General features: G+C 35.8%; 1 protein-coding gene and 1 pseudogene across 2 annotated transcripts in view; one reads left to right on the top strand and one right to left on the bottom strand.

The window, feature by feature from the left end:
* Positions 1 to 18,873, bottom strand: part of SPAG16 (sperm associated antigen 16) — an 82,076-nt gene that overhangs the window by 10,173 nt on the left and 53,030 nt on the right. Inside the window, exons 8-9 of one of the 2 annotated variants that reach the window (XM_078071288.1) lie at positions 16,667 to 16,736; positions 9,106 to 9,215 (exon numbers count right to left, since the gene is read on the bottom strand). In XM_078071288.1, the coding sequence (XP_077927414.1) occupies positions 9,106 to 9,215; positions 16,667 to 16,736 (180 nt within the window). Of the gene's footprint in view, positions 1 to 9,105; positions 9,216 to 16,666; positions 16,737 to 18,873 lie in introns of those variants that run through there. The other variant, XM_078071289.1, reaches the window with a different exon arrangement.
* Positions 12,118 to 12,955, top strand: LOC118552396 (transcription factor BTF3 pseudogene; annotated as a pseudogene).

Genomic DNA, 18,873 nt, shown 5'->3' with positions numbered 1-18,873 from the left:
AAGCATGAGGAAAAACAAATAGCAGATACTACTATGGAGAAATCTGAGACTAGAAAATCTTGAGTCTTCAGATTTCCCTGAGCTCTCTGGACCTGCAAAAATAACCTGTTCCTCCCTGTTAAAGGCTAGTATGCCTTCCTTGATCAAAGGCAATTTTATCCTCTGCCTTGCAAGACAACTCATGCTCCTCTTACAATATATTCCCCACTTCCTCTCTGGCTAACTGACTGAAATCCATTTAAGTCACAATAAAATCTAGCCAGGGTTGTATTGCCTCCGTTAAAAGAGAAAAAGAACTACACCCAAAGGAACTACAGGAACTAGCCAATATGTACCTGTGGGTGTCAAGAGAATATGGCAGGTCTGGACCCTGAGGCTTTGAAACAAGGGAGGTAGAACATAAAGTTGTACAAGGGAGGGTTTATTAATAGTAAAGCATTCTCCTATGGATTAGTATCCTGGCAAAGACCCCCATGTTACTACGATGCTAGGATAGCTCTTACAGACCTTGAAAAAAATGACGGCCTAACTAAATGAAGTAGACATGCCAAAACTACCATGCATGACAAATAATGCAAGAAGGATCAAAAGAGAGAAGTGAGCATGCAAGACTGGATATACCATGCAAGGCTGAAAAGCCCACGAGATAGCCACAGAATGACCAGAAGATACACCAATTATAAGAGCATTAAGGATTGTAACTGTAAGAGGGGCAGTAACATCACTGAGAAGCTCAGTTGTGGCTCTCCTCTAGAATGATGGTAGATATTATTAGAGAATGAGGCTCCTTTAAAGCAACGGGGATGATAGGAGCCTGATGAAGAGAGGCCAGGTGGGAGCACTCATAGGTCAAAAGCACGGTAGGCACAATTATGAAAAAGTGCGGAGTAGCTGTCAGGAGAGCCTAATCCACAGAGAGCTAGGGAGATAGTTAATACAACGTAATACCTCAAAGGCCAGGAAGATGGGAAGCCAACAAGGGTAATTCCAATCTGTATAACCAGATGAAATCAACAATGAATTATTAGGATGCTAAGGGCAGCCACTCCATAAAAAGTCACAATCTCTTGCCTGGTTTCCAGACCTTAGCCAGTTTTTCAGACACTGAACCTACTGACTGAAGAAGTGGCCAGGTCTCCAGGAAGAAGTATCCTGCAACACAACACCATGGCAAGTATATATAATGATTTACTCAGGTAACTATACACTAGGGAAGAAGGAATACCCAAACATTTTGAGACCACTGACATAGGTTCTAGCATGGTATTGATACTCAGGGACTTGTGGTGTTATGATGCCCCTCATGAGAAGAGTTGAGGAATATAGCGACCAGATAATAAACAGAGTATTGGTCTAGGTCTGGCTCACAGACAGATGGGATTCATGAACCCATCTTGTGGTCATTTCCCTAGTCTCCAAATAAGTAATTGAAAAGGACATACTTGACAGTTTGATGAACTCTCACATTAGTTCTTGACCTGAGGAATAAGAGGTACGATAGTGGAAAACACCAAGTAAAATCCTCTGAAATTGCTTCTTTCTCTGGTCAAAATAACCAAAAATAATACTGCAAACTGGGAGGGGGTGTTATCAGAGATTAGCTGAAAGATGTAGATGTAGCAGTTATCATCATATTCCCATTTAATTCTCTAGTCTAGCCCCTATAAAAACAGAGATCATGGATATTAGGTACCTAGATTAGTCAAATTCATAGAAACAGAAAGTAGAAGGGTGGTATTTCCAGAGACTAGGAGGAAAAGACAATGAGGAATTAGTGTTCAATGGGTACAAAGTTTCAGTTTGTGAAGATGAAAAAGTTCGGGAGGTAAATGGTGTGATGGTTGCACAACAACATGAATGTACTTAATTCCACTAAACCATACAGTTAAAATGGTAAATTTTACATTTTGTATATCTTATCACAACAAAAACAATCAGATGCTATTCCTAGTTAAACTTAAATAAACAAAACAGAAACAGATATCCTAGAAGATGACATTGGACTACTACTGCAAACTCAACCAAACTGTAGCCTAAATCTCAATTGCAGCTGTTCTGCTTTATGTGGTATCTTTGCAAGAGCAGATTAATATGTCCTCAGGCACACAGCATGTCCCCATTGATCTGAAGATGGGTTCTTTTTTGTCCTATCAGAAAAGAAAGTAGGGTCAGAAAAGATCAAAAGATCAGTAAAGATAAAAAAAAAAAAAAAGTTGCCCTTACATGGCAGAAACAGCGGTACAACTCAACTCCTCTGCCTCAGGCTCACGTAAACTTTGCTTTCTATCAAAATATTAATCCTAATCATCTTTACATTCCACTATATTACTGAAATCACCCTAAATGGGTCTGGTAAGCAGAAAGTAAGTATCCCAGATGTCTTAAAAAGATACATTGTGCCAGAGAAGAAATAAACACTAAGAAAATCCTGATGTCTAGAGCATGTTGAGATAATAATTCTAAATAAAACGTTGCTACATGTTGTATCCTCCATCATGAAGAAAGAACATAGTTTAAATGATATTTGGATCAAGAAAAGTTTTGCAATAGGTCCAGAGCATGTTATAAGACATCAGATTTGCCTCTTGGGTCTTACAGCCCAATAGATCCAACAGTGTTCAAACTATCTGTGGGAAATAAGGATTTATAGCTGATAATAAGCTCCAGTAATAACCTCTAGACTTCAGAGAATAGCCATGTCCATCTCCTTTGATAACTATTCCTATATATTCTCCTTTTAGGAGTCAGCTCCGAGTATGCTCCTGAGCTCTTGTAGAGAATGAGGACTTATAATACAAAGCGACTATATGACGTGTATTATTTATGAACTAGGAATGCTATCTGTCCTTAAAGCCATGATTCTGGACATGCAAAAAGCAATTAATCTTAAAAAGGAATAATTATAATTGAAATTGTGCTTGAGCATATCAGAAAAGCACAAGTAAATTGCATGAGCAAGTAGCTTAGAATTCCAAACTTCTATTCCTATTTTAATGCCACATGTCCTACTATACCTATGGCCTTGTGGGAAGTTCATCATGAACAGGTAACAAGAGAAAGAAAAAAAATGGCCTGGTTTCTAGATGGGCTTTCACAACATGCCATCCCAGGTACCAGTGGACAGTCACTGAATATAGTTCTGCCAAGGGAGGCTCTGAAAGACAATGGTGAATGGAAAACCTTCCAATGAACAGAAATTTGGGCAGTATATCTGGTCATCTGGTCATTATCTGGAAGGAGAAATGGGGTATGGGGAATGGATCTATACTTACTTATAAATAGTGGCTATCAGTTTGGCTGACTGGTTAGGGATTTACAGAAAGAATAAGATTGGAAGACTTGCAATAAGATCTAGAGAAATGGTTAGTGGCTGGACCTCTTAAAATTGGAAAAGTTGGGGCGCCTGGGTGGCTCAGTCGGTTAAGCAGCTGCCTTCGGCTCAGGTCATGATCCTGGGGTCCCGGGATCGAGTCCCACGTCCGGCTCCCTGCTCAGCGGAAAGCCTGCTTCTCCCTCTCCCTCTGCCTACTTGTGCTTTTTATCTCTCTGTCAAATAAATAAATAAAATCTTTTTTTAAAAAATTGGAAAAGTAGGGGTGCCTGGATGGTTCAGTCATTAAGCATCTGCCTTCGGCTCAGGTCATGATCCCAGGGTCCTGGGATCGAGTCCTGCATTGGGCTCCCTGCTCAGCAGGAAGCCTTCTTCTCCCTCTCCCACTCCCCCTGCTTGTGTTCCCTCTCGCTCTCTCTCTCTGTCAAATAAATAAATAAAATCTTAAAAAAAAATTAGAAAAGTATGAGAGTATTTGTGTCCAATGGGTATACTCATTAAAAGACATCCCCTACAGATAAGATTTTCAATAATTATGTGGAAAATATGCCCTAACCTGTGAATATTGTCCTTTTTCCTTGGACCCTCAGCTGCTTTGGCCCAAGAAGCTATCATATCAAGTACAGAAAACTATACATAGGCTTAGAAACTATACATAGGACTTCCCCTAAGCAAAGTTGATCCTGCTACCACTCAATGCTGAATGTCCAGCTTGCCAACAGCAGAAGTCAACATGGAACCTTGTTATGGCACCTTACCATGAGGAACCAGCCAGTTATCTGACAGTAGACTTATTACCTTGGACCTCTTCCATTTTGATTTTTTTAAAGATTTATTTATTTATTTGAGAGAGAGGGAGAGAGAGAGAGAATCCTTGAGCAGATTCCCTGTTAAGTGGGAAGCCTGATGTGGGGCTTGATCCCAGGACACTGAGATCACAACCTAAGCCTAAATCAAGAGTCGGATGTTGAACCCACTGAGTCACCCAGGTGCCCCTCCATTTTGATTTTTAAAATTTTATATTTTTAAAATTTTTCAATTATTTTTATTTGAGTATATTTGACACACAACATAGTGATTCAACAACTGTGTTATTCTAGGCTCCCCACAAGTGTAACTAGTATCTATTACCATACAATACTATTACCATTAACTGTATTCCCTATGCTATACCTTTTATTCCCATGACTTACTCATTCTGTAACTGGAAGCCTTTATCTCCCACTCCTCTTCACCCATTTTGCCCCTCCCCTGCCCCTCTTCCATTTTAGAGTGGTTAGTGATTTGTTTACACTGAACAAAATATATATTCATTATATCATGCAGGATTCATTCAAGAAAACCAAAATTTGACTATAAATCTTCTTTCAAGCCTTCCCCAAAGGGACAGCAGGCATTTATAAGGGAAACTCTTTTATTTTATTTCTATCTTTCAAAGATAATTAGACATTAGCTTTGAAAGGATACCCTTTCCTGGGAACACAAAAACACATCCAACAGTTAAACTAGGGGCTAATGATAGCCTCGTAATAAATGATGTTTTGCCCCATGTCTGTTTCACAGTAAGACCAGTGGGTTTATGGACCCATCCCCTGGTTATTTCCCCAGTTTCTAATTGTATACCTGGACTAAACATATTAGTCAATTAGTAAAATCTACTTATTGGCTCCCTGATTTATAAAATAAATATTACTATAGTAGGAAGGATCAAGTGGAAGCCCTAGACCTTCTGAACCCTACCAAGAGAGTAAACCAAAAGCAAAGCATAATCCTGTGGTAATTATAGAAATTAGTGCCACAAGAAACATTTTAAAGATATAGAGGATAGAGACTCATCACATCCCTTTTAAACTTGCCTGTTTGATCTTAGCTGAAAATTGATGGGTCTTAGAAACTCAGTGTAGATTATTGTAAAATTGAGAAAGTCTAATCCATAATTACAGATTGGATATTTATCTTCACTGTTTTGAATGCACTACAATCCATGAGCTTACAAATTTCCTTACTCGTTGTCATGGAATATCACACAATACATGCTTATGACCAAAGTATGCATTTTACAGTAAAGGATGTATATTTATAGGCTAACATCCATCGAATTGGTGGACCATGCCCCAGAAACAGCTGGCCAAATAGAAGAGTGGAATTATTAAGTTCCAGTTTACTAAAAACTCAGTTACAGTGTTAGTCTAAAAACAACATGCAAAGTTGTTCTTACATAGTCCGTGGAAATCAAGAGTTCACAGAAATGGAAATAGCCCCTCTCATTATTACATCTAATAACCAACCAGCAAAGCTGTTGCTTCCTGCCCAGAAACTTTGGACTCTGCTATTGGATGGCTTAATTCAAAAGGGAAGAATGCTTCTAGTGTGGCACATAAAGAAGACACCATTAAATTAAAAGTTAAGTCTGCCATCTAGTGATTCAGGTATCTCTGTGATAGTTTGACACTCTTTGACAGGATTGCTGCTTAAATGGTGGATATGGAGAGGACCTTCTGGAACTCAGCAAACAATCTGAGGCACATATTATTACTTCCATGTTAACTAGTAGATGTCAATGGAAAACTACAACAATTCAAGATAGTAGGGTTACTAAATACTCAGACCCTTTGAGATTGAAGGTATGGGTCAGTTCACCAGATAAAGAACTCTAATCAGGCAAAAATCAACAGATTTGAAGGGACAAGTAGACCACAATAAAGTAAGCGACTTCAATATCTCACTTTCTGCAATGGATAGATCATCCAGATGAAAAATCAATAAGGAAACATCAGACTTGAATCATACTTTAGACCAAATATACCTAACATACACAAAGTGAATGTGTATTCTTCTCAAATGCACAAAGAACGTTCTCCGTGATAGATCATATGATAGGACACAAGACAAGTCAGCAAATTTAAAAAGACTGGAATCATACCAAGTATCTTTTCTGACCATAATGGTATGAAACTAGAAATCAACAAGAGGAAAGCTGGAAAATTTACAATCATGTGGAAACTAAACACACTCCTGAAAAACCAACAGGTTGAAGAAGAAATCAAAAGTAAAATAGGGGCATCTGGGTGGCTCATTCAATTAAGCGTCTGCCTTCAGCTCAGGTCATAATCTCAGGGTCCTGGGATCCAGCCCCATGTTGGGCTCTCTGCTCAATGGGGAGTCTGCTTCTCCCTCTCCCTCTGCCCCTCCCCCCCCACTCATGTGTGCTCTCTCTCTCAAATAAATAAAATCCTTTTTGAAAAGTGAAATAAAAAATTCTTGAAACAAATGAAAATGGAAACACAACACACCAAAATCTGTGGGATGCTGTAAAAGCAGTTCTTAGTGAGAAGTTTATAGTGACAAATGCATTTATTAAGAAAAAAGAATGATCTCAAATTATCAAGCTAACTTTATACCTCAAAGAACTAGAAAAAGAGGAAAAATTAAGCCCAAAATTAGCAGAAGGAAGAAAGTAACAGGATCAGTGAAGATATAAATGAAATAGAGACCATAAAAACAATGAAAAAGATCAAAATTAACACTGGCTTTTCTGAAAAGGTAAATAAAATTGGCAAACCCTTAGCTAGACTAAGACAAAAAGAGTGAAAACTCAAAAAATCAGAAATGAAAGAGGAGATATTACACCTGAGCACAGAAATACATAGGATCATAAGAGACTGCAATGACAATAGATAACAATTGTGGGTAAGGATGTGAAGAAAAGGTAACCTGTGTGCACTGTTGATGGGGATGTAAATTGGTATAACCACTATGGAAAATAGTATGGGAGTTCCTCAAAAAAAATAAAAATAGCACTACTATATGATCCAGCAATTCCACTTCTGAACATATATCAAAAGGAAATGAAAATAGGATCTCCAAAAGATATCTGCACTCCCTATATTCATAATAGCCAAGTTATAGAAACAACCTAACCATCTGTCAATGGATGAATGAATAAACAAGATATGATGTGTGTATACACACACACACACAATGGATTAGCATTCCGCTATGAGAGAGAAGGACATTCTGCCATTTGTGACAACATAGATGGGCATTGAGAACATTATGCTAAATGAAACAAGTCTGCAAAAAATAAATACGGTATGATATCATTTATATGTGTGAATCTAAAAAAGCAAAAACTCATAGACGCAAAGAGTAGAATGGTGGTTACTAGGAGCTGGAGGGTGGGGACACTGGGGAGATGTTGGTCAAAGTGTATAAACTTGTAGGGAAAAAAATTAAAAGAGAAATATTAGTAAAAATGATTACTTGGTGAAGGGGGGAGGAATCCACTTCATGCTGCACTTCAGCACTTTTGTAAGGCCCAAATTTTTCTATCATGTTGTAGGTATTATGTTAAATATTTTAATGCACTGAAATAGAATATACTATGCATAAATATTTAATGTGTTTGTCCTATATTTTAGTAGCCTTTTGTTACACAAAAAGCCAACTTTGCATTACTAATGTGAAGTCTTACAAGCCATAAACACTTAGTGAATGAATCAACAAATCATTCCTAAGTATGACTTAGTACCTTAAAGGGAATGCCTATGCCATTAGAAGATGAAAATGTTCCTGATGACAATCACCACCAACACACTGAAAATCCTTAACTCTGATTTTTTTTTTATTTGGGGTGCTTTATATGCTCCTCTGTTCCCAAATGAGAACAAGAATTACTTGTTGAGAGCAAGAGAGTCATCCACTACCACTGCTTGCATTCAGCAGAGACTCAAAGGCAGGTAGGTAGAGGAGTGGGAAAGCTTTATGGTGGCAAAAAGGGAAGGTCCATCCTGATGGGAGGTTGTTGGCACAGGGAAGCTGGAGGCACTGATAAGAAAAGATCTACCCCAAACACCTTAAATCCTAAATTAATAGTGATAATAGAGGAACAGTAAAATACTAATCTGAATATTACAAAGTAATTACCAAAGCCTAAGTATAATCTAAAATTATTTAGTCTGTAGTTTATTCAATATTATATGATACTGGATTCCAAGGCATACCTTTGAAGAAAAAACTTTATTGATATTATTAGCTAAATAAAAGGCTTATTGCATTATTTTAATTCATAAAAATCTATTGTTCTTATAGAATTACTACTACTAAAAATATTATAATTGTAAGTATTTTAATTTGTAAATAAATATCAGATATTTTAGAACTCAAAACTATGTACTTTGTACGAAAACTCATTACCTCAGCTAGACTTTCATGCAATTATCATAACAAGAAATTAAACCCCTTACAGGTTTTACGTGCTTTTCTTTCTTCCTCATTTTTGATCTCTGACCACACATTTAAATACCATTTTTCTTTCATCATTACAGAAGTGTTTAACTATCAGCCTGATTGCAAAGCAAAGGTACTCAGATATAAGGAGATTCTTAAATGGGCCATAATTCTTCCCATTCTACTTTTAAAGAAAACTAAGAAAAGTTTAAAGTTATACTATGAAAAAAGAAATAAGGGATGACGTAGGAGTTACTTCTTTTGGATAGACTAAGCAGAAAACTGAGTAGGTGAGCACACATGCCTGTGATTAAGTTGAGGTAGGTGGCAGGCTGATTCACTGAGTTGTCTCTGCCACCAATAAGCATATGTCCCTCACATATTAGTAACATTTGAGGACCTCCATTTTTATCTATAAACCAAGGGCCTTGGAATATATAACCTCTAAATTCCTCTTCCAGTAAAATAATGATACCATATGAGTTCACGGATCTGAAGATCTGAGTTAAGTATGAATTAATGGAAACAAGAACAAAAAGTCATACCTTTGTATTAGCTTTTATCTTTGTTTTACATTTGTTTTTTTCCCTGGCTTCACGAAGACCTTTCTGAGTAGGACCTTCTGGTGCATTTTCCTTTTCAGAATTAGGAACAACTACAAGATAACACAATTTATTCTTAGTATCTATTCCGTTTCTCCACAATAAATATAATTTTAACCAAACATACGAAAGCCAAAGTCATAATGATACATGTATTTTTTAAAGTATTAAACTAATAATATTAAAATACCACCAAAATGTTTAAAGTGAGCTGTCAAATTCATTTCCCCAAAATTCGGAGTGTCATGACTGCAAGGTCATGACAAGTGAAATGGCATGATGAGCCAGTTAGAGATCATAGGAGCCAATCTCCAATTACATTATATCCAATTCCTGTCATGAGGCTTAATGTGTATACAAGTAAAGTTGAAAAGGGTCAAGGAGAGAATGGTAGCAATGACAAAATTTCCCAAGTGGAACTGGATAATAAATAACAGATTTTTAAAAGAATATTGTATTAATAAAATATTATTCTTTATGCTTCTCGATGTTGAAAAAAACAGAAAGGAAAACATTGGGTAATACTCCAATGTAGTTGTAACATTAGTCTCCAAACTCTCCTGGACATAAAGAACAGTCCTACTAAAACCACCTGAGGGAAAAACAAAAGTGACAGGGAAAGTCTCTTTCTTTTACACATCCTTCCATATACATATACCTACTTAAGTATACATAATTTCCCCCTTTATTTCTAAAGAGGAAACTAACTGCAAATAACTAATAAAGTTATAATCATTAACTCTTAAATAAAATAACTAAATGTTCTAAATATAACACTAGATTTATAATAGAGAAAAGATAAACACAAAAAATATCTGGATGAGTCCAGGTTCTCAAAGAATTCTGAGGTAATAAAGGCAAGGAAGCACATAGCTGGCATTTAGATTCTTTCTGACTTTTCCTATTCAGTACCAGTTTCAGAAAAAGGAGAAAATCTCCAAAATAACATTGACAATAACATAAAAACAGAATATTGAATAACACAGTTCTACATGAAAGTACTTAAAAGACTTCAAACACTTGGGTATCCAGACTGCCTATCCTCCCTGAATGGTGCTAAAAGTTAGAGCCCCACAGCATCTGGGAAGTCAAAGTGTGGGGGAAAGGCAACAATTACAGCTCCCTGACATTAAGGAAAAATTTTCACTTCCAGTTCTCTTTTATTATATTCTCCTTTTTAACAACCAACAGTGACATCCTGATAATGATAATAATTTAGGGGCGCCTGGGTGGCTCAGTCGTTAAGCGTCTGCCTTCGGCTCAGGTCATGGTCCCAGGGTCCTGGGATCGAGCCCCGCATTGGGCTCCCTGCTCTGTGGGAAGCCTGCTTCTCCCTCTCCCGCTTCCCTGCTTGTGTTCCCTCTCTCTCTGTGTCTCTCTGTCGAATGAATAAATAAAATCTTTAAAAAAAAAATGATAATAATTTAAAATAATAATAATGAGCATTCATGCCTCATTGACTTTTTACTACCTAACAGCCACTGGTCTAAACAATTTGCATTTATAATTTCACAAAATCCTGTCGATAACTCTGTCAAGTAACTACCTTTTGTTCCCCTTTATATATGAGGAGAATATATATAGTAAATATCTATAGGGAAGTAATAGAAAGCAGTAGAGAAACCCAGGATTCCAGCAGGTAATTCTAAGAACATGAGCATATCTCACGTAGCATGCAAAACATGACTAAGCATCACTTCATAAGAGAATAAAATAAAAATGAAGAAGCAAACAAACAAAATGTTAAGGATAACAAAGTCAAAAACCAAAAAGGCTTTGGTTTATAAGTATATGTAGTTTTTCCACAACAAAATGAAATTACAAAAGTTCACACTTAATCATGTTTAGGAAAATATTCAACACTCGTAACCAAAACATGAGAAGAAACATTGCAGAATACATGTGGAATTAGCAGAGAAATAACACTTCTCAATTATTTCTCGGTGTAGCAAGTACAAACATGATTTCCACTCTCCATCAGATAAACATCACTTTCACTTGCACAAAGATTTGCAGAATAAGAGGCTCAGACATAGGGGCGCCTGGGTGGCTCAGATGTTTAAGCATCTGCCTTCGGCTCAGGTCATGATCCCAGGGTCCTGAAATCGAGCCCCGCATTGGGCTCCTGGCTCGGCGGGGAGACTACTTCTCCCTCTCCCTCTGCCTCTCCCCCTGCTCATGCTTCTCTCTCTCTGTATCTCTGTGTCTCAAATGAATAAATAAAATCTTAAAAGAAAAAAAAAAAAAAAGAAGAGGCTCAGACCTAAAAGTCTATCACATTCATGGTTAAGTGCATATAATTCTCAAATTCCACATAGTGCTTCTTAATGTTTAGTAATACCCTAGCAAATTCCATGTCTCTATCATAGCATCTTTATGTTTATCACACCCAATGCTTATTAATGACAGGCCTATATTACTGATTAGTGCTGTGCAATTTCCCAGATTTTACTCGGGCACAATCAACATCTTAAGAAAAGTATAATTTCTTAAGATAAATGAAGTAAACATCAAACAAACACATCTTCACTTATAGAAATTTTGTTTATTGTACCCCCAGTGCTATATTTCATCCTTCAACAATCCCTTTATGTATGCACACATTCATTCAATCAATGTTAACTGAGTATGTTCAGGCCCTCATTAAACATCAAAAATGAACGAATACAGAATAGGGGAGGGGTGGGAAAACTGAGTGGGAAGAAATCAGAGAGGGAGACAAACCATGAGACTCTTGACTCTGGGGAAACAAACTGAGGGTTGCAGATAGGGAGGAGGGTGGGGCGATGGGGCAACTGGGTGATGGGCATTAGCACTGGGTGTTATGTGCAGCTGATGAATTGCTGAACACTACATCAAAAGCTAATGATGTACTTATATGTTGGCTAACTGAACATAATAAAAAAAGAAAAAAAAGAAAATAATTAATAAAATAAAAAATAAAAAAGATTTTAAAAATGCATCAAGAGGTGTGTGCACCTAATCTCAGCTGGTCCGCCCGAGACCCCCTGAGCGCCAACCCTATTCCCCCGCGCGGTCCCATTTCCGCTCCAACAAGATGAAAGAAACTATCATGAACCAGGAGAAACTCGCCAAACTGCAAGCACAAGTGCGCATTGGTGGGAAAGGAACTGCTTGCCGAAAGAAGAAGGTGGTTCATAGAATGGCTACAGCAGATGATAAAAAACTTCAGTTCTCCTTAAAGAAGTTAGGGGTAAACAATATCTCTGGTATTGAAGAAGTGAATATGTTCACAAACCAAGGAACAGTGATCCACTTTAACAACCCCAAAGTTCAGGCATCACTGGCAGTGAACACTTTCACCATTCCAGGCCATGCTGAGACAAAGCAGCTGACAGAAATGCTACCCAGTATCTTAAACCAACTTGGTGCAGACAGTCTGACTAGTTTAAGAAGACTGGCTGAAGCTCTGCCCAAACAATCTGTGGATGGAAAAGCACCACTTGCTACCGGAGAGGAGGATGATGATGAAGTTCCAGATCTTGTGGAGAATTTGGATGAAGATTCCAAGAATGAAGAAAACTGAATTGAGTCAACTTCTGAAGAACATAAAACTTGAAGAAGTTACTGGGAGCTGCTATTTTATATTATGACTGCTTTTTAAAATTTTGTTCGTGGATCTGATAAAATCTAGATCTCTAATATTTTTAAGCCCAAGCCCCTTGGACACTGCAGCTCTTTTCAGTTTTTGCTTATACACAATTCATTCTTTGCAGCTAATTAAGCTGAAGAAGCCTGGGAATAAAGTTTGAAACAAGGTTAATAAAGTTCTTTGCCTAGGAAAAAAAAAAAATGCATCAAGAAAAAGACAACAATTTTCCCTTTCACCACTCTTATTCAACGGTGTATTGGAAGTTCTACCTAGTACAATAAGACAAGAAAAAGAAATAGACATACAGATTAGAAAAGAATAAATAATAACTGCCTTTATTCATAGGTGACATGATTGTATAGAAAACACAAAATAATCAGGAACTATCTCCTGAAACTTACAGTAAGTATTGTGAAATCACAAATATAAGATCAATAAACTATAGTCAGTTGTTTTCTTATATGCCAGTGATGAATATTAGATACTGAAATTTAAAAGACAATAAACTTATAATAACATTAAAATAAATTAAATATTTACATATACATCCAAGAAATATGTACAGGATCTGTAAGTGAAAAACTATAAAAAACTAATAAAGCAAGTCAAAGCAGATCCAAATAAATGGAAATATATTTTGTGCCCATGGATTTGAAGACTCAATATCATTAGTGTCAATTCTTCCAAACCTTATTTTCAGATCTCCAATAAATATCCCTATTTTGTATATATCAAATAAATAAATAAAAATGCATGAATATATTCATTTAACAAAATAAATACATAAGGACCTACATTGTGCCAGTCACTTGATTAAACCCAACTGAAAAGAGAATTATTTAACTGAAAAAAAGGTTTTGAAGAAATTATCCACAATCTGGCCCAGAGAGCTAAACAGAAAACATCTAAGCGATTAGGACACACGTAAGCTAAAATAAGGAGATCAAGCACATATCTAATTGTAATTCAGAAAAAGGCAAATCGAGGTAAAAGGAAGAGGCTTTACTTTAAATTTACTGTATTTTTACTTTAATTTTACTTTCTAATCTGGGCCATATATTCCATATAGTCATATGAAATTGGTACCATAATGCAATTCTGAGCAGCAACAAAATATCCAACTTAAAAAGCAGCAATTTATTAAGCTAAGAACCTTATGGAATATTTTGCTTTACTCCAAATGACACCTTTTTCCTCTATGAACCTCTGAAGTCAGCTTTTATAGTTGTTTTTCACTTCATCTAACATTTCCAATTTCTAGCTGTTCATCCTGAATTCATAATTTCTTATCATAAGTTATAAGATATATTAAAATACAATTATATGTATCTTTATAACCTGCTTTGGAAATAGGCATTATTGCATTCAAATTACAACCTTATAGGAAAGCAAAGTAATATAAGTTAATAACCAACACAAACATATCAAAATCAGCATATTCATAAACTTTTTTGAAATTAAGTAATTTGTACAAAAACTGCTCTTATCTCATAATATATAATATTAATGTGCTTTCTGTATAGTTTCTTGTAAATATTTGATATATATTATGTTTCATAACAACAAAGAAAAATAATAGAGAATTGTCTCTTCAAATATCTAATCAATAATAATTCACTCGTTCATAGTTTCTCCTAGGAATTTTTCTATTATTCTACATATCATATAAGAATAAATGTAGAATTAAAAACCATTTTCAGGTGAAAAAGTTCAGTACTGTAGTATTAATAATATTCTCTCTGGGTAGTACAACTATGGATAATTTTAAAAATAAAGTTTGTCAGTTTTAAAATTTCTAAAATAGGCATATCACTTTTATAATCAAAAAATATGGTATATTTAAAATAACTTGATTACTCTAAATCAGTTCAATTTTTGTCTTATCCCTAAATTTGGATTGAATAACAATTAATTTGTCTTTTTCCCAAAGTTCAGAGTAAATGATGATCAATTCATTGTTCCCTAGGTACAGAGTGAATAATATTTAATTTTAAGAATCTCTACTGCCATACCAACCTTTGCCCAAAATAAATGGGTAGACTTTTATATGGATGACAGGTAGAAAAAGTTTTTAAAAATTAAACTAAAATGAGCAAAAGGAGGGGGACTTAATTCATATTATGAAGGATGACAGTATTTATAAGAGACAGCCAGTTAACCAACAAATCAACTTCTCTTCAAATTAGAGTTCCTGGCTAAGTACGGTTCCAAGTTGATCAGGCAGTCAGAGAGATGAGAGTCTGACATGACACAGCCAAAGGCTAAAACCAGAAGCTTGGGAAAAGGTACTGCAAGTCCCATACCTAACACCAGAATGCATGTTTATCAAGATCATAAAATTATTCAGTACAGAATTTAAGGAATTAATTTTATTCAGGTAATTGGGATTCTGCAATTAAAAGAATCTATTTCTTCATGTTGGGTTGAAATTTATTCCTTTTGACCAAAAGCCACTTCAAAACATCACAGATCTTTCCCTTTTATCTCTTCTTCAGACTAGGTTTTAATTAATGTCTCTTAAATTCACTGACATGCCTGTCATCTCCAATCTGTTGTGAACTATAAAATTTTCATTTAAGCTACCATATTTCTCAGTACTAGAATTTCAATTTCCTTTTTTTTGTTTCTATGTATCTGCTAAGATTCCCTATCTCCTCAATTAATGTCATATTTTTCTTTAAGTCCTTGATCATATTCAAAATAGCTGCTTTAGCATTTTTATCTGCGAAATCCAACACCTGGGCCATCTCAGTGTAGGTTTCCATTTATTGAGTTTTGTCTTGATTGTGGATCAACTTTTCCTGTTTCTATAACATGTACAGAAAATTTTAATTACATACTATGCAGTATAGATAATAGATTATAAAGACTCTGGCCAACTGCCTTCCTTTAAAGGGTAGTGATTTTTATTCTAGCAGGCAGTTTAATTTTTTGATGATCACCTTGAAATTCTAGGTTTAATTTTATGCTTTATTAAGGTGGATCCACGCAAAGCTCTAAATTTTTCCCAAGGCTCTGTAACTTGGCAAGATTCAAACTCCAAATTCTGTCTTCCCTAGAAATTCTATGTAAGCTTTGTTTTTTGGTTTTATAGGGCAGTACAAGTGTTATGTTAATATGATTATATTAAATGTTAGTAGGTGTTACCAAGATGTTAATGAGGTCTCTCCATTCCAGGCATGGCAACGTCTCCCATCTCTGTTTGACTTCTAGAATCCTTGTTCCTCTCTGAGCCCTATAAAGTCTTCTCTTTCTGGTAAGTCTCTGGTAGTCTATGTGTACAGCCTGGCTATCAACTAAGGACTCATAGTAAACGCCCTCACAAACTGAACCACTGCTCATTGCAGCACCCTTTTATCTAGTGCAATTTCCTACAGATTCTAGTTGCTTTGACAGCTGTCAACTATGATCTTTGCCCTTTCAGTTCATCAGGACTGGCAAGCTCTTCTTGACCTCCATTTCCATGGAATTTGGTTTGGAAATTTCCACAGGCACAAAAAGCCATGGTGATGGTGGATCTCAACTTTAAAATTTTCCTTCTATCACTTACCTTCTGTGACTTGTGCTATTTTCCAATGCCTAAAAGTAGCTGCCTTACACATAGTTAGTTTTAAGAGTTTTTTACTGAAAGAAGGTTAGTCTGGTACCAGATACTCCATCATGGCCAGAAACAGAAGTCCTCCCATCATAGTTTACTCATATTTTTCTCTAAAATTAATCTATACAGTACTGTATCTATACTCCCTCTTGATCTTTTCATTAGCATTTTAATTTATAAAATAGTTATCATATCATTTATTCACTTTTAAGTATCTCTAGCATTTGGAGCTCTGATAAAATTTAAAACTCACCAGCCAATATTAAATTAGTTTAATCACATTTTACTTTTACCTCTAATTTCAGAAGCATGATAATTATGCCCTATTTCCATATGCTTCAGTGTTGCTTGAAGCCCAGAAATCTAAAAAATAAAATCAAAAGATATGGGGTTATATACAAAATGACCCAAAAAGGATTGAATAAAATGCAATGTTTAAATATCAACTGCAAGATATAAAAACATTAACCTCTTGAATTAATTCCTATATATTAAAAAAATTTTAAACATGAATTGTAACAAAAGAAAAACATAATTTTAAGTTTAAATTCAATTCCATGGGGAATTATTAGGTATCCATTATAAATAAGCATCTGAAACATTTATTCCACAGCATCATTTCCTGAATCAAGAATACTTATTGCACACTTTGAATGATAATTATTCAGTATTCTACTTTGAGAGAAGTTTCTCCTCTGTTGAAATTACTTCACAACAACTTAATTCATCTTTCTGTTTATAAAAGATGAGGAAGTATTAGTTGGGAAGTAAAATATGAAGAGACTGTTGTTTTTCCTGAAACTCTTAGCTCATTTTCCACCCATGGACACTCCTTGTTTTATTAAACATGTTTTATAATTAAGAACATTTGTTAGTTTGGTGGCATATCATTTACCTATATTTCCTGAAAAATAGACTTGAATTAAAAATTCAACCTTAAAGAGTTCTCTCATCCCTCATTGTATGTGATTATACCAACACAAAAAACCATCTGTTTAATTATATATGGATATACACATCTTTCCTTCTATCACTGAGTAGTAACATTCCTTTATTAATAGAAAATAGCAGATAATAAATTGTAACCTATAGATTAGTGCTCATGAAATGCCTGACTGGAAAAAAAAGTAAAAAATGTATATCTATTCTTGGATGCCAAAATAGATTATAAAAATTTTAAATGCGCTTATTTAGAATAGTGTAAGGTCTACATAAAAGTTGCAATGTAATACAGAGTTCTTGTGTACCACCACCTTATTCCCACTGCTAACATCATGCATTACCATAGTGCGTTTGACACGAGTAATGAGACAATATTGATACATTATTATTAACAAAGTCCATATTGCATTCTAATTTCATTAAGGTTTTTCTTTTTTTTTAAGATTTTATTTATTTATTTATTTATTTATTTGAGAGAGAGAGTACAAGTGAGGGGGGGAAGGAGGACAAGCAGACTTGGTGCTGAGCATGGAGCCCGATGTGGGGCTCTATCTCATCACCCTGAGATCATGACCTGAGCCGAAATCAAGAGTCAGATGCTGGGGCGCCTGGGTGGCTCAGTTGGTTAGGCATCTGCCTTCGGCTCAGGTCCTGATCCCGGGGTCCTGGGATCGAGTCCCACATTGGGCTCCCTGCTCTGCGGGAAGCCTGCTTCTCCCTCTCCCACTCCCCCTGTTTGTGTTCCCTCTCTCGCTGCGTCTCTCTCTGTCAAATAAATAAAATCTTTAAAAAAAAAGTCAGATGCTTAGCTGATTGAGCCACCCAGACTCCCCAAGATTTTTCTAATATCCTTTTTCTGTTCCAAGATCCCATCCAGGATACCTTACATTTAGTCATCATGTCTTCTTTTTATTATTCTGATTATTTTATTTAAATTCAATTAATTAACATATAGTGTATTATTAGTTTCAGAGGTAGAGTTCAGTGATTCACCACTTGTATGTAACACCCAGTGCTCATTACATCATGTGCCCTCCTTAATGCCTATCACCCAGTTATCCCATCCCCACACCCCTCTCCCCTCCAGCAACCCTCAGCTTGTTTCCTATGATTAAGGGTCTCTTATGGTTTGTTTCCCTCTCTGATTTTGTCTTGTTTTATTTTTCCCTCCTGTCCCCTATGCTCCTGTTTTGTTTCTTAAATTCTACATATGAGTGAAATCATATGATAAAGACCCCCAATAGCCAAAGGAATGTTGAAAAAGAAAACTAAAACTGGTGGCATCACAATTCCACACTTGAGGCTCTATTACAAAGCTGTAATCATCAAGACAGTATGGTACTGACACAAAAACAGACACTTATCAATGGAACAGAATAGAGAACCCAGAAATGGACCCTCAACTCTACAGTCAACTAATCTTCGACAAAGCAGGAAAGAATATCCAATGGAAAAAAAGACAGTCTCTTCAACAAACGGTGTTGGGAAAATTGGACAGCCACATGCAGAAGAATGAAACTGGACCATTTTCTTACACCATACACAAAAATAGACTCAA

The sequence above is a fragment of the Halichoerus grypus genome, chromosome 4 (genome assembly GCF_964656455.1).
Source record: "Halichoerus grypus chromosome 4, mHalGry1.hap1.1, whole genome shotgun sequence".
Lineage (NCBI taxonomy): Eukaryota > Metazoa > Chordata > Mammalia > Carnivora > Phocidae > Halichoerus > Halichoerus grypus.
The sequence above is the reverse complement of the archived record's forward strand: the minus strand, read 5'-3'. Positions and strand labels throughout refer to the sequence as shown.